The 15,874-nt window shown below is 30.9% G+C and overlaps 4 protein-coding genes across 16 annotated transcripts in view; 1 reads left to right on the forward strand and 3 right to left on the reverse strand.

The window, feature by feature from the left end:
• Window positions 1-45: 45 nt before the first annotated feature.
• LOC143206878 (lanC-like protein 3) lies at window positions 46-2,001 on the reverse strand. Of its 5 annotated transcripts, none has more exons than XM_076419718.1 (8): window positions 1,872-2,001; window positions 1,637-1,793; window positions 1,256-1,582; window positions 1,049-1,203; window positions 823-964; window positions 702-773; window positions 354-522; window positions 46-294 (listed from the first exon to the last, which is right to left on the reverse strand). In XM_076419718.1, exons 2-8 carry the CDS (start codon window positions 1,785-1,787, stop codon window positions 99-101), a joined length of 1,212 nt encoding a protein of 403 aa, XP_076275833.1. In that variant the 5' UTR covers window positions 1,788-1,793; window positions 1,872-2,001; the 3' UTR covers window positions 46-98. The 5 variants fall into 5 exon arrangements, with proteins under 5 accessions (XP_076275833.1, XP_076275832.1, XP_076275834.1 ...); XM_076419717.1 differs by having other exon boundaries at window positions 1,637-1,796; window positions 1,872-1,998; XM_076419719.1 differs by having other exon boundaries at window positions 1,862-1,902.
• On the forward strand, window positions 1,960-7,318 carry Rhau (ATP-dependent RNA helicase Rhau). 3 transcript variants are annotated; one of them, XM_076419669.1, is made up of 17 exons: window positions 1,960-2,205; window positions 2,263-2,368; window positions 2,420-2,592; window positions 2,649-2,830; window positions 2,891-3,080; window positions 3,134-3,323; window positions 3,376-3,635; window positions 3,687-3,774; window positions 3,860-4,034; window positions 4,089-4,231; window positions 4,286-4,456; window positions 4,512-4,746; window positions 4,872-4,981; window positions 5,049-5,287; window positions 5,360-5,569; window positions 6,622-6,801; window positions 7,160-7,318. In XM_076419669.1, the coding sequence occupies exons 1-17, from the start codon at window positions 2,096-2,098 to the stop codon at window positions 7,227-7,229; spliced, it is 2,832 nt and encodes a 943-aa protein (XP_076275784.1). In that variant the 5' UTR covers window positions 1,960-2,095; the 3' UTR covers window positions 7,230-7,318. The 3 variants fall into 3 exon arrangements, with proteins under 3 accessions (XP_076275784.1, XP_076275785.1, XP_076275786.1); XM_076419670.1 differs by having other exon boundaries at window positions 1,993-2,210; XM_076419671.1 differs by having other exon boundaries at window positions 1,999-2,205; window positions 2,420-2,587.
• Window positions 7,319-7,499: 181 nt separating this feature from the next.
• On the reverse strand, window positions 7,500-9,645 carry LOC143206868 (bone morphogenetic protein receptor type-1B-like). 2 transcript variants are annotated; one of them, XM_076419692.1, is made up of 5 exons: window positions 9,543-9,645; window positions 9,203-9,387; window positions 8,688-9,135; window positions 8,468-8,632; window positions 7,500-8,259 (listed from the first exon to the last, which is right to left on the reverse strand). In XM_076419692.1, exons 1-5 carry the CDS (start codon window positions 9,571-9,573, stop codon window positions 7,559-7,561), a joined length of 1,530 nt encoding a protein of 509 aa, XP_076275807.1. In that variant the 5' UTR covers window positions 9,574-9,645; the 3' UTR covers window positions 7,500-7,558. The 2 variants fall into 2 exon arrangements, with proteins under 2 accessions (XP_076275807.1, XP_076275808.1); XM_076419693.1 differs by lacking the exon at window positions 9,543-9,645 and having other exon boundaries at window positions 8,688-9,145; window positions 9,203-9,340.
• A 3,004-nt stretch (window positions 9,646-12,649) lies between these two features.
• The window catches only part of LOC143197764 (uncharacterized), a 108,643-nt gene continuing 105,418 nt past the window's right edge, over window positions 12,650-15,874 (reverse strand). For all 6 annotated transcript variants that reach the window (XM_076406534.1, XM_076406506.1, XM_076406498.1 and 3 more), the window contains 4 exons: window positions 15,212-15,373; window positions 14,926-15,151; window positions 13,004-13,139; window positions 12,650-12,946 (listed from right to left, as the gene is read on the reverse strand). In XM_076406534.1, the coding sequence (XP_076262649.1) occupies window positions 12,895-12,946; window positions 13,004-13,139; window positions 14,926-15,151; window positions 15,212-15,373 (576 nt within the window). In that variant the 3' untranslated portion in view covers window positions 12,650-12,894. The remainder of the gene's footprint in view (window positions 12,947-13,003; window positions 13,140-14,925; window positions 15,152-15,211; window positions 15,374-15,874) is intronic.

Below are 15,874 nucleotides of genomic sequence, written 5' to 3' on the forward strand. Positions count from 1 at the left end.
AGTAGTCCGTTAAGAGACGCAAACATATAATTTAAATACACACAGTAGTCAATAATAATATATATTTTACATAATATATTTAATAATCATTTTACAATTTAAAATATGTCTGAAAATGGAAAAGATGCATTTTCTGGAAATAGCAAATCTCCTAAAAAACATACAGTTCCTGCTATACCCTCATATAAACTGTAAGGGTTATCTGGTGCTCTGGAATTATTTTTAAATGTATCAGTATCCATAAATTTGTAGAAATATATAGCTCTACGGAAATAATCTTGATTTCCAGTTAACCTAAGCAGAAATGTGAATACATAAATATATTTTGATATATAAAATAGTGAAGATAATACCTGTACATGATAAGGAAAGCATAACCATTTCCTGATACACCATGACACAAACCAGGTCCTTTCTTTAACAGTCCATTTCTCCAAATAAGATCACACATTTTTTCACATGATTCCAAATATTTTGCATCTTTAAAAACCAGATATGCTTTTGCCATAAGATAAAATACACCTAGTATAATGAAGTATATATATATATATATATATATATATATATATGTTGTTTTGCTTCTACAAATAATTTTATTAAAATCATTTATATTGTTTTTGATATATAATATAGTATATCTTTGTTAACTGAGAATAATATAAGTGATTTTAGAAGGAAACATTTTTAAACAATCGTTTTACCTGGAGCTCCATGACACCAATGAACCAATTTAGCCTCATATCCAATTTCATCAGTAGAAGCAGGAAAATTACCTGAAATATTGAATCATAAATATTTAAAACAAGCATTCTAATAACAAACCATCTGTTTGCAAACTAAGTAAATAATCTACAGATTCCTTAACAATATGCATGTTTTCAGGGTTTTCATTCAAATATCCAGGGACTGATAAAATACATTGTAGTATTGAACTAAGTCCATGGGCAGCTCCTAAATATTCAACCTAAAAATAAAGTTTGATGTAAATAAAAATAATATAATGGGATAATGCTTGTAAAAATAACATATTTTTATTTAGAACACATACATCATAATAGGAGTACATTAAAGGACTCTGGGTTTGGTGCTTTAGGGCATAGTCCTTGCCTGATTTTATAATAATATTGCAAAGTTCATAAATGTCATGTATTTGTAAAGGTGTCTGAGTTTTTTTTGATAACCATAATGCTCCCATAATATAACCTAGATTTATATAAAAAAAATAGGTCCATGGATATTAGCACTGTTATAATACCTGCTCGTCCAACAAATAATTCATCAGCACCACAATTGGAAACATCAGGTTGTTTAAAATATTCCGATATTTGGTTAAAAATTTGGCCATACTTATGAAACTGATCATGGTCACCTTTTGCATGGTATACAGCTGTTGCTACAGCATAAACTCCTGCTGAGCCAAGAATAAAATAAGGCTTTTCTCTATTAATTTTTTCCAAAGCAGGTTTAATATATTCCTCGGCATTATTTAAATAATCATCTCTTTTTTCATTCATCAATGTATTTTCACTTAGATGATAAAACATGTATGATATTCCAGTTGTACTTAAATATAATCCTGCTCCTGTGTAAAACAATACATTATTTCTAAAATAGTAATTAATTTTGTTTCTACTACCTGGAATTATATCTCGAGGTTGAACATTTTTCTGAATATTACTAATAAGATTCCATAAAAATTTTTTTATTTCATTTTCTGGATTGCTATAATTGGCAATTAATTTTGTCGCAGCGTATGGATTTGGGAAATATCTTAATCCTGAACTCATTTTGTACTGCTTAACGTTAAAAAATGTGACAGCTGATTAATATTGTTGATTGTGATTAATAAGTAATATCATACAATTCTTTACCTTTCAACATCATCCATAGAATAAAGAAGTTTCTTTATTCTATGACTTCATCATTACACATATTTTTTTCTCCGAATTAAAAGAAGACATTTCTTCTTTGATTGAAATGGATAATGGCCTTATAACTTATTGATATAGGTTATGTTTTTGGCTAACATTTTAATTCAGTTGAATAAGGAACTATTAAGAAACCTGAGTTTCTAAATTATTTTCAATATAGGGAAATGAATTCAAAAAATAGTTCTTTCAGTCAAGAAAGACATAATTACCAAGAAAACTCGTCGGAACGATTTCGACGTCCTAAGGGCCTCAAGGGACGTGAAATAGGATTATGGTTCTGTATAAAGTATTTTTATGAATTGATATCAATATTGTTAATATTGCATTATAGGTACGCAGCTAGGAGTAGAGCAAGGAGGAGTGAAAATTCAAATAGAAAGCAAAATATTAAAGAGGAAAGACATAGGAATAAAAATCATTATTTGGAAAAAAAACCAGTATGTTGGTTTAACTTATGTAGATTTTTTCACAGTTTTATTTATTTATAGCTTGGTTCAATTTTGTTATCAGATGGTAAAAAGAAGTATATTTCTAGATTACTAAATGAAACATCTAGTTTAATTAATGGTTTCGATCAGTCAGATTCTGCCTTTAAAGCATCCTTTTTTAAGCATGTAAATGGAAGTATTATTGAAAGGCTTGAGCTATGTTCTGATGTGAGGTACAGAAGATAAATATAATTTTTGGTGTATATTAAGTTTCATTTTTCTTTACTAGTATATGTTTCAAGAATGAGCAACTGGATAAGTTATATTTTGAAGAATTGGAAAGTAAAGAGTCCAATAGTGTTTATAAAAAAATGCTAAAGAGTCGAATTAAATTACCATCAATGAACATGAAAGATCAAATTTTAAGTATGATAAATGATAATCAAGTTACAGTTATTAGTGGGGAAACAGGTTCAATTGTTCAAAATATTTTATAATACATTATAACAATTATAATAATTATTATTTTAGGATGTGGTAAAACTACTCAAGTAGCTCAGTTCATATTAGATTATTTTATACAAAACCTCAAGGGTAGTGAATGCAAGATTGTTTGTACACAACCAAGAAGAATTAGTGCAATTTCTATAGCGGAAAGAGTGGCAGAAGAAAGGGCTGAGGTATTAGGAAATAGTGTTGGATTTCAAATTAGATTAGAGCAGTAAATACTAATTAATATTATCATTTTCAATTACTGTAAATATTATTTTACAGAACAAAGCCTAGGGAAAGAGGTTCAATACTCTTTTGTACCACTGGAGTCTTATTAAAGATTATGGAAACCGATCCTGCCTTGAGCGAAATATCACATCTTATAATTGATGAAATTCATGAGAGAGATGTTATATCTGACTTTTTAATTACAGTATTAAAGGATGTTATACATTTTAGAAGTGATCTGAAGGTGTAAAATAATTTATTGAATGTATGTTAAGGATAAATTATAAACATTGTAGGTTATTCTTATGAGCGCAACACTAAATGCAGATGCATTTTCAAGGTATTACAACAATGCACCACATATACACATTCCAGGTTTTACATACCCAGTTACTGAATATTTTTTGGAAGATGTCATTCAGAAGACAAGGTTTTCATTTTCAACAAAAAAAATACCTATATGGGTCCAGAAAAAGCATAGAAAAAACATTGATACATGGTATAATTACATAAAACCATATTTAAGGCAATTGGCTGCAGAAAAAAAATATGACAGGTACATTATATTTCTAGCTTGGATCCTGACAGGAATATTTTTATTTTTAAGATTTGTTTTGGAGGAATTACAGAAGCCAGAAAGTGAAGATCTTAATGTAGATCTAATTTATGAGCTTTTAAAATATATATGCACTCAGGTAATATGTAAATATAATTTAATCTAGTGCTTATTCGTGTATAAAAATACAAAGTCATTAAAGGCTTATGCATATTTATTATTAGGAAAGAAATGATGGAGCTATACTGGTATTTGTTACTGGCTTTTCAGAAATACAAACTTTAACTAAGAGAATGGAAAAGTCTATTGATTTTCCTCGATCTAAATTTTTGATTTTTCCCCTACATTCTCAGTTACCTACAGTTGATCAAAAACGAATTTTCAATCCTGCCCCTGATGGTAGTATTAACTTTTAAGTTTTTTTTTAAATAAATTATATTTATTTGTTTGCAGGTATGACGAAAATTATTATTGCTACAAATATTGCAGAAACATCCATTACAATTGATGATGTAACTGTTGTTATAAATTGTGGATATATAAAACTTTGCAATTTAGATCCTGAAACTGGCATCGAAACCTTAAAACCTGAATGGGTAAAGTTAATTTTATATTATTTCAAATACTATTGATGTAATATGTTCATTTAGGTTAGTTGCGCGAATGCCGCACAAAGAAAGGGTCGTGCTGGACGTGTTAAACCAGGAATTTGTTACCATTTATTTAATCGGGTTCGTTTCGATTCATTACAACGTTATCAGAAACCAGAGGTCTTAAGAAAGCGATTGGAAAATGTCATCCTTCAATTAAAAATGCTTCGGGTATTAAAAAATTAATAAGATCATTATTATTTAGTGATATTTTACTTTTTTGAAGTTGGGGAAGGCTGAAATATTTTTAGCAAAGCTTATGGATCCGCCTGAAACTACGTCTATTAAGAATTCTCTCTCATTACTTGAAAGACTAGGGGCGTTGGATGAAGATGAAATCCTAACGCCTCTTGGTTTTCACATGGCTAGTTTACCGATTGGTGTTCAGTGTGCTAAGATGATTATCATGGGCGCATTATTTAATTGTCTAGATCCAGTACTATCTGTAGCAGCAGCATTAGGTTAATAGCAATATATTTTTTATTTAAATGTTTTGTTTATATTTGTAATATGCTGTACATATTTAATATAAGTTCATCTTCTTTTCTACCCAACCTCAAAAGATAGTACTTAATCTAATTTTTAGATTTTAAAGATGGATTCCTAATTAGTACAGATGATCAAAAAGCCGCAGATAAAGCTAGGCTTGAACTATCCGACAGGAGTAATAGTGACCATCTTCTGATGCACTTTGCTGTTAGTATTCTCTATGTTAATTGTTAAATTAATTTCATTACAGGTAATAAGTATGATTATATTATAGATCAAAGGTTTTGAACAAGCATCCAATCCGCATACATTCTGTTACAAATATTTTTTGAGTGCCCCTACGCTGAAGCTCCTATCAAACATGCGCAAGCAATTTGCTCAGATGTTATTTGATATGAAGTTTATTGCAGATTCTAGCCCGAGAAGTGCACGAAACAATCTAAATAGTAATAATTTAAGCTTGGTTAAAGCAGTAATATGTTCAGGTTTATATCCTAATGTTGCTATAATATGGTAAGTTAATTTAATTTGTATATAGTTTCTAGTTATTCTGGATAGATCAGTAATATTTGATAATGATTTCAGTACAAACAAAGCAGGGAAACCTATAAAGTTGAGGTCAGTGACTCGTGAAATCATGGAATTTCATCCTAAATCCATCTTGCATCGTCTCGAATGTGTTTCTTCTCCTTTGGTTATGTATCATCATCGTTTAAGATCCAGTAAATTATTTATACATGAAGGTACAATAGTTTATCCATTGCCACTAGTATTTTTTGGAGATAACTTCGAAATGTAAGTCTGTCATTAATATTATCAATATTGAATATAATCGTTAAAACTGCTCCAATATAGTGCATAATATTAATACCAAAATTTCGAATATTAATTGATGCTTATTGATCTTACTAAAGATGTCATTGTCATTTTTGTTTACGTTTTTTAAAAATACATTGTAACTCGACCCTAAATAGCCCAAGAGGCTGATAGGCTTTTAAAATAATAAATAAATATTAAAGATGTAAATAAATATTATTCATAATGTCAATAATAGTTGGCATAATTATACAGTAATTACATTTTTCTATTCAATCTCAATTGAAATGAATGAGTTAAGGTATCAACGAAATTAAGTTAAGGTATTAATCAAATTCAATGACTCTGTAGCACAGATCAAACTGAATTTGATTAATGGCTTAGGTTATGTTAATTGTAAGGATATGGATCGATTACGGCTTATTGACATAGACCTATTAGTCTTCAGAATGCACTACAAGAACTGTGTGTACTGCTATGTGGCACGCGGCCCCGCAGGAATCCACCGTCAAGGCTTGTATCTTTCAATTTTGGCCAAAAGAAACTTCTTTGGTTCTAACTCAAAAATAATTCATAATAACTCCATCAATGACCACTGGCCATTGATATCGTTATATGTGCTTGTGGACAATAAAGAAATTGTATCTAAAAACTTCTTTATATAAGATAGATTGTTTGTTGTGCAAATTTAGTAAAAAGGGCTGGTTGAATGGAAATAAATTGATTTACATTCTAAACGTTCTACTCAAGTCCCTTGCTCCTAGTTTGTTGCGCTAAATTTGAGGTGATTTATTATTTTATGGGGAGGCATAAAAGGGTGTGATTTATAATTAAAAGTAGATAATAACAACCCACATTTCTATGTTAAGAATAATCTGCCATAAAGTTGCCAATTTTGTGTATTCAATTAACTAAACAATTTGCAAAAAATCATCGACAAATATGTTTTAGAGATTTATAGACAATTTTTAAAGTAACATTTAATATATGTGCCAAGTTTATACATAAAAAAAATTATTAATCTGTTTTAGAATGAATACCGATTTTACTGGTGTTTCAATCAACGGCACTATGCGTTTTCTTAGTAGCGAATCCACGGCATCTATTGTTTCAAAGTTGAGATATCGTCTTTCTGAGATTTTGGAATATAAAGTATCCAACCCAGGATACATAGATTGGACAAAAGATACTACAGAACTTAAAATTCTTAGGTAAATAAATTAATCGAAGAACTTCATAAAATTTTATCTTTAATTGCATAAATAATAAACTAATTAAAATGATTTAACTGACTAAATTATCCTAGTGTTGTTATTAAAATTAATGCTAGTTGTAGTTTCAATTCAATAGTTTTGTATCTAAAAATTATAATTTCCAATTTACGATATTCTAAAGTATACAGTCTAGGATATTTGTGGAATAACATATGGGGTAAATGACTTCCATAAATTTGCAACTATTTATTACACAAATATCATTCGAAATTCCAATTATGAATTTTGCGACACTTTACTTGCGAATGAGTTTCCTCTAAGTAGATCTATTCTCATCATATTTCTTTCATTGCAGGGCAATAATGGAAATGATAACATCAGAAGATATGGAAAATATGGATCTCAGCGATTATGACGATTGTTGAAATTATTTATTTATTGTATATATTTTTTTGTTTTACAGTGTTGAGTTTTATTCTCAAAAAATATTCTTTAATACATTTTTGGTTTTGAATTAAGTTTTTTATTAATTTTCATATACGAGTTATTTAATTATTTAGGTTCCTTATTTAATTTTGTAGTAATTATAATAATTTTGTTAAGAGGGTGCATATATTGAGATAAATAATTGTATTATCCTGAATTATATTAGACATGTATGGATGGAATATAATTATATCGAGTAAAACATAAAATTGTTTATAGTGGTCATTTAATAACATTTTTTAAAAACTAGTATGGTATAAAATGTATTTCATAAGTCATCACATTCTAACTTCAACAAAGTCTTCTTAATTCTAAGAATAGTATGCCTTGCCCATGGATTCATATTCCAGCATTCTAATAATAATTTTGCGATTACTTTCAATAATGGTTCATTAAACCATTCTTCCTTCACCTCTGGTCGTTCTTGTTTCACCACGTCAAGAACTTTGCTCCAGTTTTGTTCACCAAGTTCAATCTTATCTTCATAGGGCCACTTGTATTTGGTCTTTTGTATTGTCCCCTGAAATTCGCACCTATTGAGCATTTCCCACATTAGCAAAGCGAAGCTGTATACGTCAGACATCTTATAACATTCAAAGTTTCTCTGATCAAAGTTTCTATCAAGTATTTCGGGCGCTAAATATCGTGGTTCACAGTTGTATATGTCTATGGGGGCTTCTAGTTTGTTTTGTGTGCTAATAAATTTAACTGCTTTGGTAAAATCACCAATACAGCATTCTTTGTCACGTTTAACTAGGATAGTTTTACTGTTGATGTTGTTATGTGCAATTGATGGTTTCCCTTTGCATCCAAACACTTCTATGTGAAGATAGCTTAACCCTCGAGATAAACTTTGCACCAACTTTACTAATTGCTTTACGTTTAAGGGGTGTTTTTTTAAGTAGTTATGAAGTGTGCCTAATTCATGATATTGTGTTATAATATACATTTGAGTCGTCAGGCCAGCTCCTATAATTAAGTGAATTGGATTAATATTAGCGTTTAATTGCAAGTTTGAAAGTTGAAAAGTTTTTTTGCAAAACGTAAAAAAATATAACGTTTGCAATAATAATAGTTAATATAAGTTAATTTTTACATCATAATAGGCTATCAATAAACTATACGGTTGAAATGAAAAACAATAATGTTATGCTTTTATGATTAATATTACGCTCACCTATGATATCTGCCGCTATATAACCCAGTATGTTTTCGTGTCTCATCAATACGCTTTCATATATTTCAGTTTCCCACAACCATTTATGTTCGTATTTTTGTGGGTAGATTTTAACCGATACATTTTCATCCCTCCACTTTCCTCGCCACACCTCACTATATTTTCCTAGAAATACATTGTTGAAATGATCTATGTATATAATTGTATGAGTCAACTTTACCCGATGCAATTAAAAGATCCATTTGTATTTGTTTTGAAACGGTCCTTTGAACTAAACCAGAAGTACTGTTATCCAAAGTCGATTTCGAGTTGCTTCGTTCGTCAATTTTATTTTGCTGTGTAAAATCTTTAGATATGTCAACAATATTGTTTTCAACCAGGTTATTTGGTATTTTGATTGTTCGGTTTGGTTCCTCTGGCCCAGCTTGTTGTAAATTCTTTTCTTTTTTCTTATATTTTATGTACATAGTCAATAACACCACAATTAACACTACAAAACTGATCGTCAGTGATCCTGCTAAAACTTTGAAAGTCATTCCGTCCCAGTAATTATTGCTCGAATCATTATGATTTTGTAGGACAGGCAGTAAATGTTTATTGCAATGGTCATATTGGTCGCAGCATTTCATTATTTTATTCTGAAGTGCTGATAACATTTTCCCCCGGCACTATAATGATCTTTATTTAGTGTATCACACTTATTAGCGAATATCAAAGATATATAATAATACACACCTGAAATTGTGCCATTCCATTAGGTGGAAGGCATCCATATGATAAAACTGTTTCAGAAGTTCCATCGTCAAAATATTTAATTTCTACCGACGTAAAGCATCTACCCCCTGGTCTAGTTTGGCATGTTCCATATTGTTCTCCTGATGGGCAATGTCCTTCACAATAACAAGTAATTGATTTATATTCTAGAACAAGTTATCGTTTAGACGTTACATGTCTAAAAAATAAACTAAATAAATAGGTATATATATATAGATCAATATTTATTTGGTATTTGTTATAAAAAAGTGTAAACAAACATAAGGAATTATATTGATAATTTCATATGAAATATACTTACCATCATCTTCACCTTCAAATCGAATGGCCATAGTCTTTACTGGAACTCTAATGGTTCTTACCTTGGACAATTTCAAATATTACTGCAATACATTTTTTTCTAGTCAAACCTAAGATGTTTAATAGTTAGTGTAGTGGGGGAAGGAAATGCAAATATCGGTGTTATTAATATCCTTTGAATTCTGTAATTCTTGCTACCAAATTATTTTATTACTTTTATTATCATAACTATAATTAAGGAAGGGAAAGGGATAAAACAGGTATCGAAAGGACGCGATAGGCAATATCGCTATTATAACTTGGATATGCCTTTCATTATTCAGTATTATACACGTTTTCTTTAATAATTAGGAGAAATTGAAGTCTAGTAAATATAGATAAAAGTGGTAAGAATAAAAATTTACCAATAAAAATATTTATTATGGTTTTCAAAGGAAATTTTAGTTTATTTGTTATTAACTTGTTGAATGTAGCAAATGTATACACAAGAACTGAGCTGTTGGATTTGACAATTCATACTTTTATTCTTAATGTTTATTAATATTTTTTCGCTTAACATGAAGTCTAAAAACTTCGGCATTAAGCCTACCTATCCGAGTATAAATTTAATAGCTGTCGGATCATTGGTTTGTGAATTATAACATTTTGAATAAAGCAACTTTTGTTATCGTGAAAAAAAAATGGATGAAAAGGAGTTTCGCCTGTTGATAAAATAACGCTTTTTGAAGGGAAAAAATACAGTTGAAGCAAAAACTTGGCTTGATGCCGAGTTTCCGGGCACTGCCCCAGGAAAATCAACCATCAAGTATTGGTATGCTAAGTTTAGACGTGGCGAAATGAACCCTGAAGATGGTGAATACAGTAGGCGCCCAAAAAATGTTACCGACGAAAACATTAAAAAACCCACAAAATGATTTAGAATGACCGTAAATTGAAATTTAATGAAATAGCCACTTTAAAAATATAGACACTCTAAAAATATCAACTGAACGTGTACATCATATCATTCACGACTATTTGGGTATGAGAAAGCTCTGTGCATAGTGGGTGCCGCGCGAGTTCTGTGCATAGTGGGTGCCGCGCGAGTTCACTTTCGACCAAAAACAACGACGAGTTGATGATTCGGAGCAGTGTTTGAAGATGATCAAGCGTAATAAACCCGAGTTTTTGCGTCGATATGTGACAATGGATGAAACATGGCTTCACCATTTCACTCCGAAGTCCAATCGACAGTCATCCGAGTGGACTGCACACGATGAACCCACTCCAAAGCGTGGGAAAACGCAACAGTCGGCTGGCAAGGTTATGGCGTCTGTATTTTGGGATGCGCATGAAATAATTCTCATTGATTACCTTGAAAAAGGAAGGACCATCAACATATTACATAGCGTTATTGGACCGTTTGAAGGACAAAATCACCGAAAAACGACCGCATTTGAAGAAAATGCAAGTGCTGCTTCACCAAGACAATGCACCGTGTTACAAGTCAGTGAAAACGATGACAAAAATCCATGAATTGGGCTTCCAATTTCTTTCTTCATCAACCGTATTCTCCAGATCTGGCCTCCAGAGACTATTTCCTGTTCACAGATCTGAAAATAATGGCTGGGAAGAAATTTTCGTCGAATGAAGAGGTGAGCGCCGAAAGTGAGGCCTATTTTGAACCAAAGGACAAATCGTACCACAAAAATGGTATCGAAAATTTGGAGGGTCGCTATAATCAGTGTATCACCCTTGAAGGGAATTATTTTTAATAAAAAAACTAATTTTGACAAAAAAATATGTTTTACTGTGGTAGGCGTTTAGGGTTAAACAGTTTTGAATCTCTTACGTAAGACTGGATATCAAAAGAAGATTGATACTTGGGTATAACATGAATTAACGGTGAAAAATATAATGGGTCGAGTTTTTGTTTGCTTCCGAGAGGAAGCGTCCAGCCATTTTTGGCAGCAATGTACCGGACACATCGGTGTCGAAGTCCGTTCATAAAGGTAGGAAAGCCCGCATTGGCCTCAAGGACAGTGATGTTGAAAATTAATTGTTCATTTTGAAGTGTTAGAACATGGACATGTCGTTAATTTGACTTCTTAGGGTTAACAACTAATGCGGTTTAAAACATGCTTAGAATTATAGGAAATATTAATAAGAAAGGCTTTTTTCGACAGGACAACGCTGGACCATGCACATCATTGGCGATAATTCAGAAAGATTGACTGGGAAGTTCTGATCATCCACAGTCTAGTCTAGAATTTGGCTAGTTCGCTAGGCACTAATGTCCTAATTATCTATCAGGCTATCCTAATTAAAATGAGATATAATGCTGTCTGATGCGTCGGAACATTTAATCGGAATAGTCCATAAAATTCGATTTCGATTGGTGTTGATGATTGATATTGCTTAAACCTTTAAGATATTGCTTAACAAAGCTTAAACCTTTAAGAATAAGCCCTTTAAGAGGATTTTTAAAAATTTAAATTATTTTCGGAGATATAGCCGTTTTAGTGCTAAACCGACTTGTAACTAACCCGAGACATTAAACGCATTTTTGTCGAAACTACTTTTTTCGAGATGGTTAACATTATATTGGGTGGGGTAAAAGTCCCGTTATCATTTTGATTTAACATTAAGGTGCGTCAAAAGTCCCGCTATCATTTTGATTGCGCGTCATCTTAGTTATGTGACGTTTCGCTTTAACCATTGTGTTGTGTAGATGTGCAAATTTTATTATGAACGAGCAGAAATAGTGACAATATTTATTGAAAATAATCGTTTCATTATTGTCGTTCAGCGGAAATTGCGTCAATGGTGGCGGGACTTTTGCCCCATGTTGTATCTCAAGCTCTACTGAACCGATTTATTTGAAATTTGGGGTGAGAGATTTCAGTTCAAAAAGTTTCTGCAAATGACGCGTACACGGCTTCTTAGACGTACATCTTATGAGCTTTTAATTGATGGCACCTTCATATGTTGGACGTGAGAGACTTATTTGTACGCAGTTATTGCCGCTCTGATCTTACTCAAACATAATTATATAAAATACGCCTTGTGATTTATTAGTGTTGATTTTATAGTATATAAACAGTTTCAATGTAAATGAAACAAGTAAAAAAACGTTCATATCATTTATTATTTACATTTTTTTTGGCAGTGCACACATTTTTATATGAATATGTAAATATAAATCCATAAATAAATAATATAAATCTAAATAAGTTGTTCTTGAGCAATAAATTATTCATTTCATTTTTAAACATATAAATTTTCTCTATATATCGTCCTCTCTTTTAAGCTAGTTTTACTTTGCTATTAATATAAAATTGCACTTAATTCGATACACAACTAACAATTTACTTTTATTTTACTTTTAACCATTTATCGATGGAATATTCTACAGCTGTAATCCATCTGAAACATAATTTGGTTAGATTCTTGATGTAGACGGTCGAGGATATCTGAACTCACCTTTTTTTGTCGGTTTCTGATTCTGCATGGAAATAGTAACTTTTTTGGCCTGTTTCTGGGGGGATAATTTCGAATGCGTGCTTTTTGCTACCGGATGAAGATTGTTGGACTCTATATCCATGGAGATAAGCTACGCCTAAAACCAAGATTTTTCGTATTTATTATTTATTTGAAAGATAATAGAAGTTTTGGTTTATAAAGTAAGTTATATATCAGTTAATTAATCTTTTTTGTTTGACTGATTAACACCTGGTTTAAGAAATTTCTATTTTCACGATGGAGTCAATTCTATATAACTCAGAAAACATACATCTATCAAGCCTATAAATTATTTACTATTTATTAAATTACATAGGGTACATTAGTAACCAACTTCATTTCAATATTTGTCATATCGTATAAGTTTGAATAAGACATTTTTTGGGAATTTGCATTTGCAGGATTTTTTTATTATTTACTTCAATTTGAAGAAGTTTTGAGGTTTTAAAAGTGGTAATTTTGACACCGAAGACAAAGAGCGTTCGGGACAGGCAAAAAGACGAAGATAAAAATTTGAAGGTATTACTAGATGAAGTCATCAATGGGGATTGCTATAGACTGCAATTGAAGCTGATCATTGTGCTAAAAACGGCCCGAATATGAGCAAAGAAACAATCATGTCATTCTTCATGTTGTAAAACTGACGAAACCATATTTGGAAGCAGTAAATTGGGGAACGCTACCCTACCCGCCGTATTCTCTAGATCTTAATCCTTCTGATTACTACTTGTTTCGACATATGTGTAGTTAACTGTCTGAGCAGCGCTTCACTTCTTATAAAGCTACCAAAAATAGGCCAATTCGAGGCTAGCCTCAAAAGATACATCGTTATTTCGAAATGAAATTCGTAAATTGCCTGAAAGGTCGGAAAATCGGCTATCGATAGTACAGTACTTTCAATAAAATACATTGTACCCAATTTTCAAAATAAAGCTTCAAAAAAAAACTTTAAAACTAATTTATAGTCCTAATACTTTGACTATATGAACATGAAAATTGGTAGTTGGAAAGTTGTTTGTTTTTGAAAGTTGAGTAATGAAAGTAATAAGAAATTGGGTTATATTTTACAATGTTATTACCACAAAGGAAATGATCCTGTGCATGCTTTTGAAAAAATGTACTATACACGTTATTAAAACCTTTGGTTCTGACAATTTCTGATATAAAAGATAATTATGTTCTTGCCAGGAAATCATTGAGAAAACTTGATGATGAAAAACTTGATGAATTTCTTGAAAAAGACACGAATCATACAATTATTTTGAATTATAAGAAACTGGTTAAAAAACGAAGATCGGTGATTGAGAGAGCATGTTTTGACTTTCACATGTTCCGATTCCTGTAGAATCTGTGTTGTGTCTAATGTTCTATTCTACAATACCAGATAATACAATATCAGTGCAGTTATCATTTGACATTATAATTTGATAAATTTGTAAAGCTGGTAAATAAATGAAAATGAGCAACACTCATTGATTTCGAGACACTTGTGAACAGAATAAATTAATGGTTAGGTTGGATTAATTGAAATAAGACAAAAATGCTAACGTAGTTGTTTAACAACTTGTCAATTTAACATTAGTTCTGCTATATTAAATATTTTAATAAATAATTAAAATATTGAGGCCAACTAACTATTATGGGAATTATTGTATTATTATTGTTAACTATTTGTAATATTAATCGTCAGTATGAATTAATCAGCTTTATATGACCATATATCAAACCCATATGTGCGTATAAAAATAAAAATTGTTCAAATTGATTACAAGCATAGTTCTTTTGTCTGATCAAGAAGAATGAGGCTTCCGCCTTTTTGGAATGTCTAGAAAATTGTTCTTCGAGTACTTTGAAGGATTAGGGATTAACTTAGTTTCACTTACCAAAAGCACTTGAAGCATTAGCATCAAGGTAAAAGTATAAACACGCATCTTTCAAGACGCAATAACGGCGACTCCAAGATTTCCACTGGTTACCCAATTTGATCAAGTAACCGAAACAGTCCGGGTCCTCGATACTGCTTGGCGGTAAATTCAAATTTCGTTTGGTTTGATCTAGGAATTCATCTACTACATAACTATCGTGAATAGCTTTGCCTATAACTTCAACCTGATAAAAGAGCGTTCGTTAATATAGGAATTTGTACCAACCATTAGAATTATTACTTACCCATCTACTTCTAGCACCTTCTGTATCTGCAGCTAAGTGAAGTGGGACAGAATCTTCACGTTGGACAACAAATCTATACGGTTTATACAATCCATTTTCGTCATCATTTAATGTGAGTATATCGTGTTCAAACAACATTACTACACCTACAGGCTGTTTTTCCTGAAATCAAATCATTAATAAATTATAATATATGATATTATTAATAAAACAAATCTATGATATTATTCTATTTTTTTAATGGCATTTATGAGGTGATTTATTTATTACGCATACATTTTTGCAGTAAATTACGAAAAAAATGGCAACAAAACAGAACACCTGAAAATAAAAATAGTTTAAACAATATAATCCAAAGACTGCAAAGGGAAATACAGGAAAATAAAAACAAAACCATAAATGACTATCTGAGAAATTTAACAGATGATAAAAAAACAATGAGTGACAAAGTGACAATTACCAAAAAGCAGAAACATTTGCTGAATATCCAGAAAAAACTTTCAAACCAAACGAAACTAATATTGAACATAATGTGCTGCACATAGAAGCTAAAAATTCGATGATTGAATTAGTAACACTGACATTAACCCTAGGAAATCACCAGGCTACGATTTAATAACAGGAGAATTACTGCAAAAACTACCAGGAAACGGAATTATAAAA

This window comes from Rhynchophorus ferrugineus, unplaced genomic scaffold (assembly GCF_030347505.1).
Source record: "Rhynchophorus ferrugineus isolate W39M unplaced genomic scaffold, kcgeb_rfMv2 rfM1, whole genome shotgun sequence".
In the NCBI taxonomy this organism is placed as follows: domain Eukaryota; kingdom Metazoa; phylum Arthropoda; class Insecta; order Coleoptera; family Curculionidae; genus Rhynchophorus; species Rhynchophorus ferrugineus.

Coding starts and splice junctions, on each gene's coding strand:
- LOC143206878 (XM_076419718.1), bottom strand. CDS start 1,787: ATGAGTTCAGGATTAAGATATTTCCCAAATCCATACGCTGCGACAAAA. Junction 1,204..1,255: donor ATTATTTGTTGGACGAGCAG/GTATTATAACAG, acceptor ATATAAATCTAG/GTTATATTATGGGAGCATTA. Junction 774..822: donor ACTTAGTTTGCAAACAGATG/GTTTGTTATTAG, acceptor TCAATATTTCAG/GTAATTTTCCTGCTTCTACT.
- Rhau (XM_076419669.1), top strand. CDS start 2,096: ATGAATTCAAAAAATAGTTCTTTCAGTCAAGAAAGACATAATTACCAA. Junction 4,457..4,511: donor TTCAATTAAAAATGCTTCGG/GTATTAAAAAAT, acceptor ACTTTTTTGAAG/TTGGGGAAGGCTGAAATATT. Junction 5,288..5,359: donor CCTAATGTTGCTATAATATG/GTAAGTTAATTT, acceptor TAATGATTTCAG/TACAAACAAAGCAGGGAAAC.
- LOC143206868 (XM_076419692.1), bottom strand. CDS start 9,573: ATGGCCATTCGATTTGAAGGTGAAGATGATG. Junction 9,388..9,542: donor ATTTGAAGGTGAAGATGATG/GTAAGTATATTT, acceptor AACTTGTTCTAG/AATATAAATCAATTACTTGT. Junction 8,260..8,467: donor TATAGCGGCAGATATCATAG/GTGAGCGTAATA, acceptor ACTTAATTATAG/GAGCTGGCCTGACGACTCAA.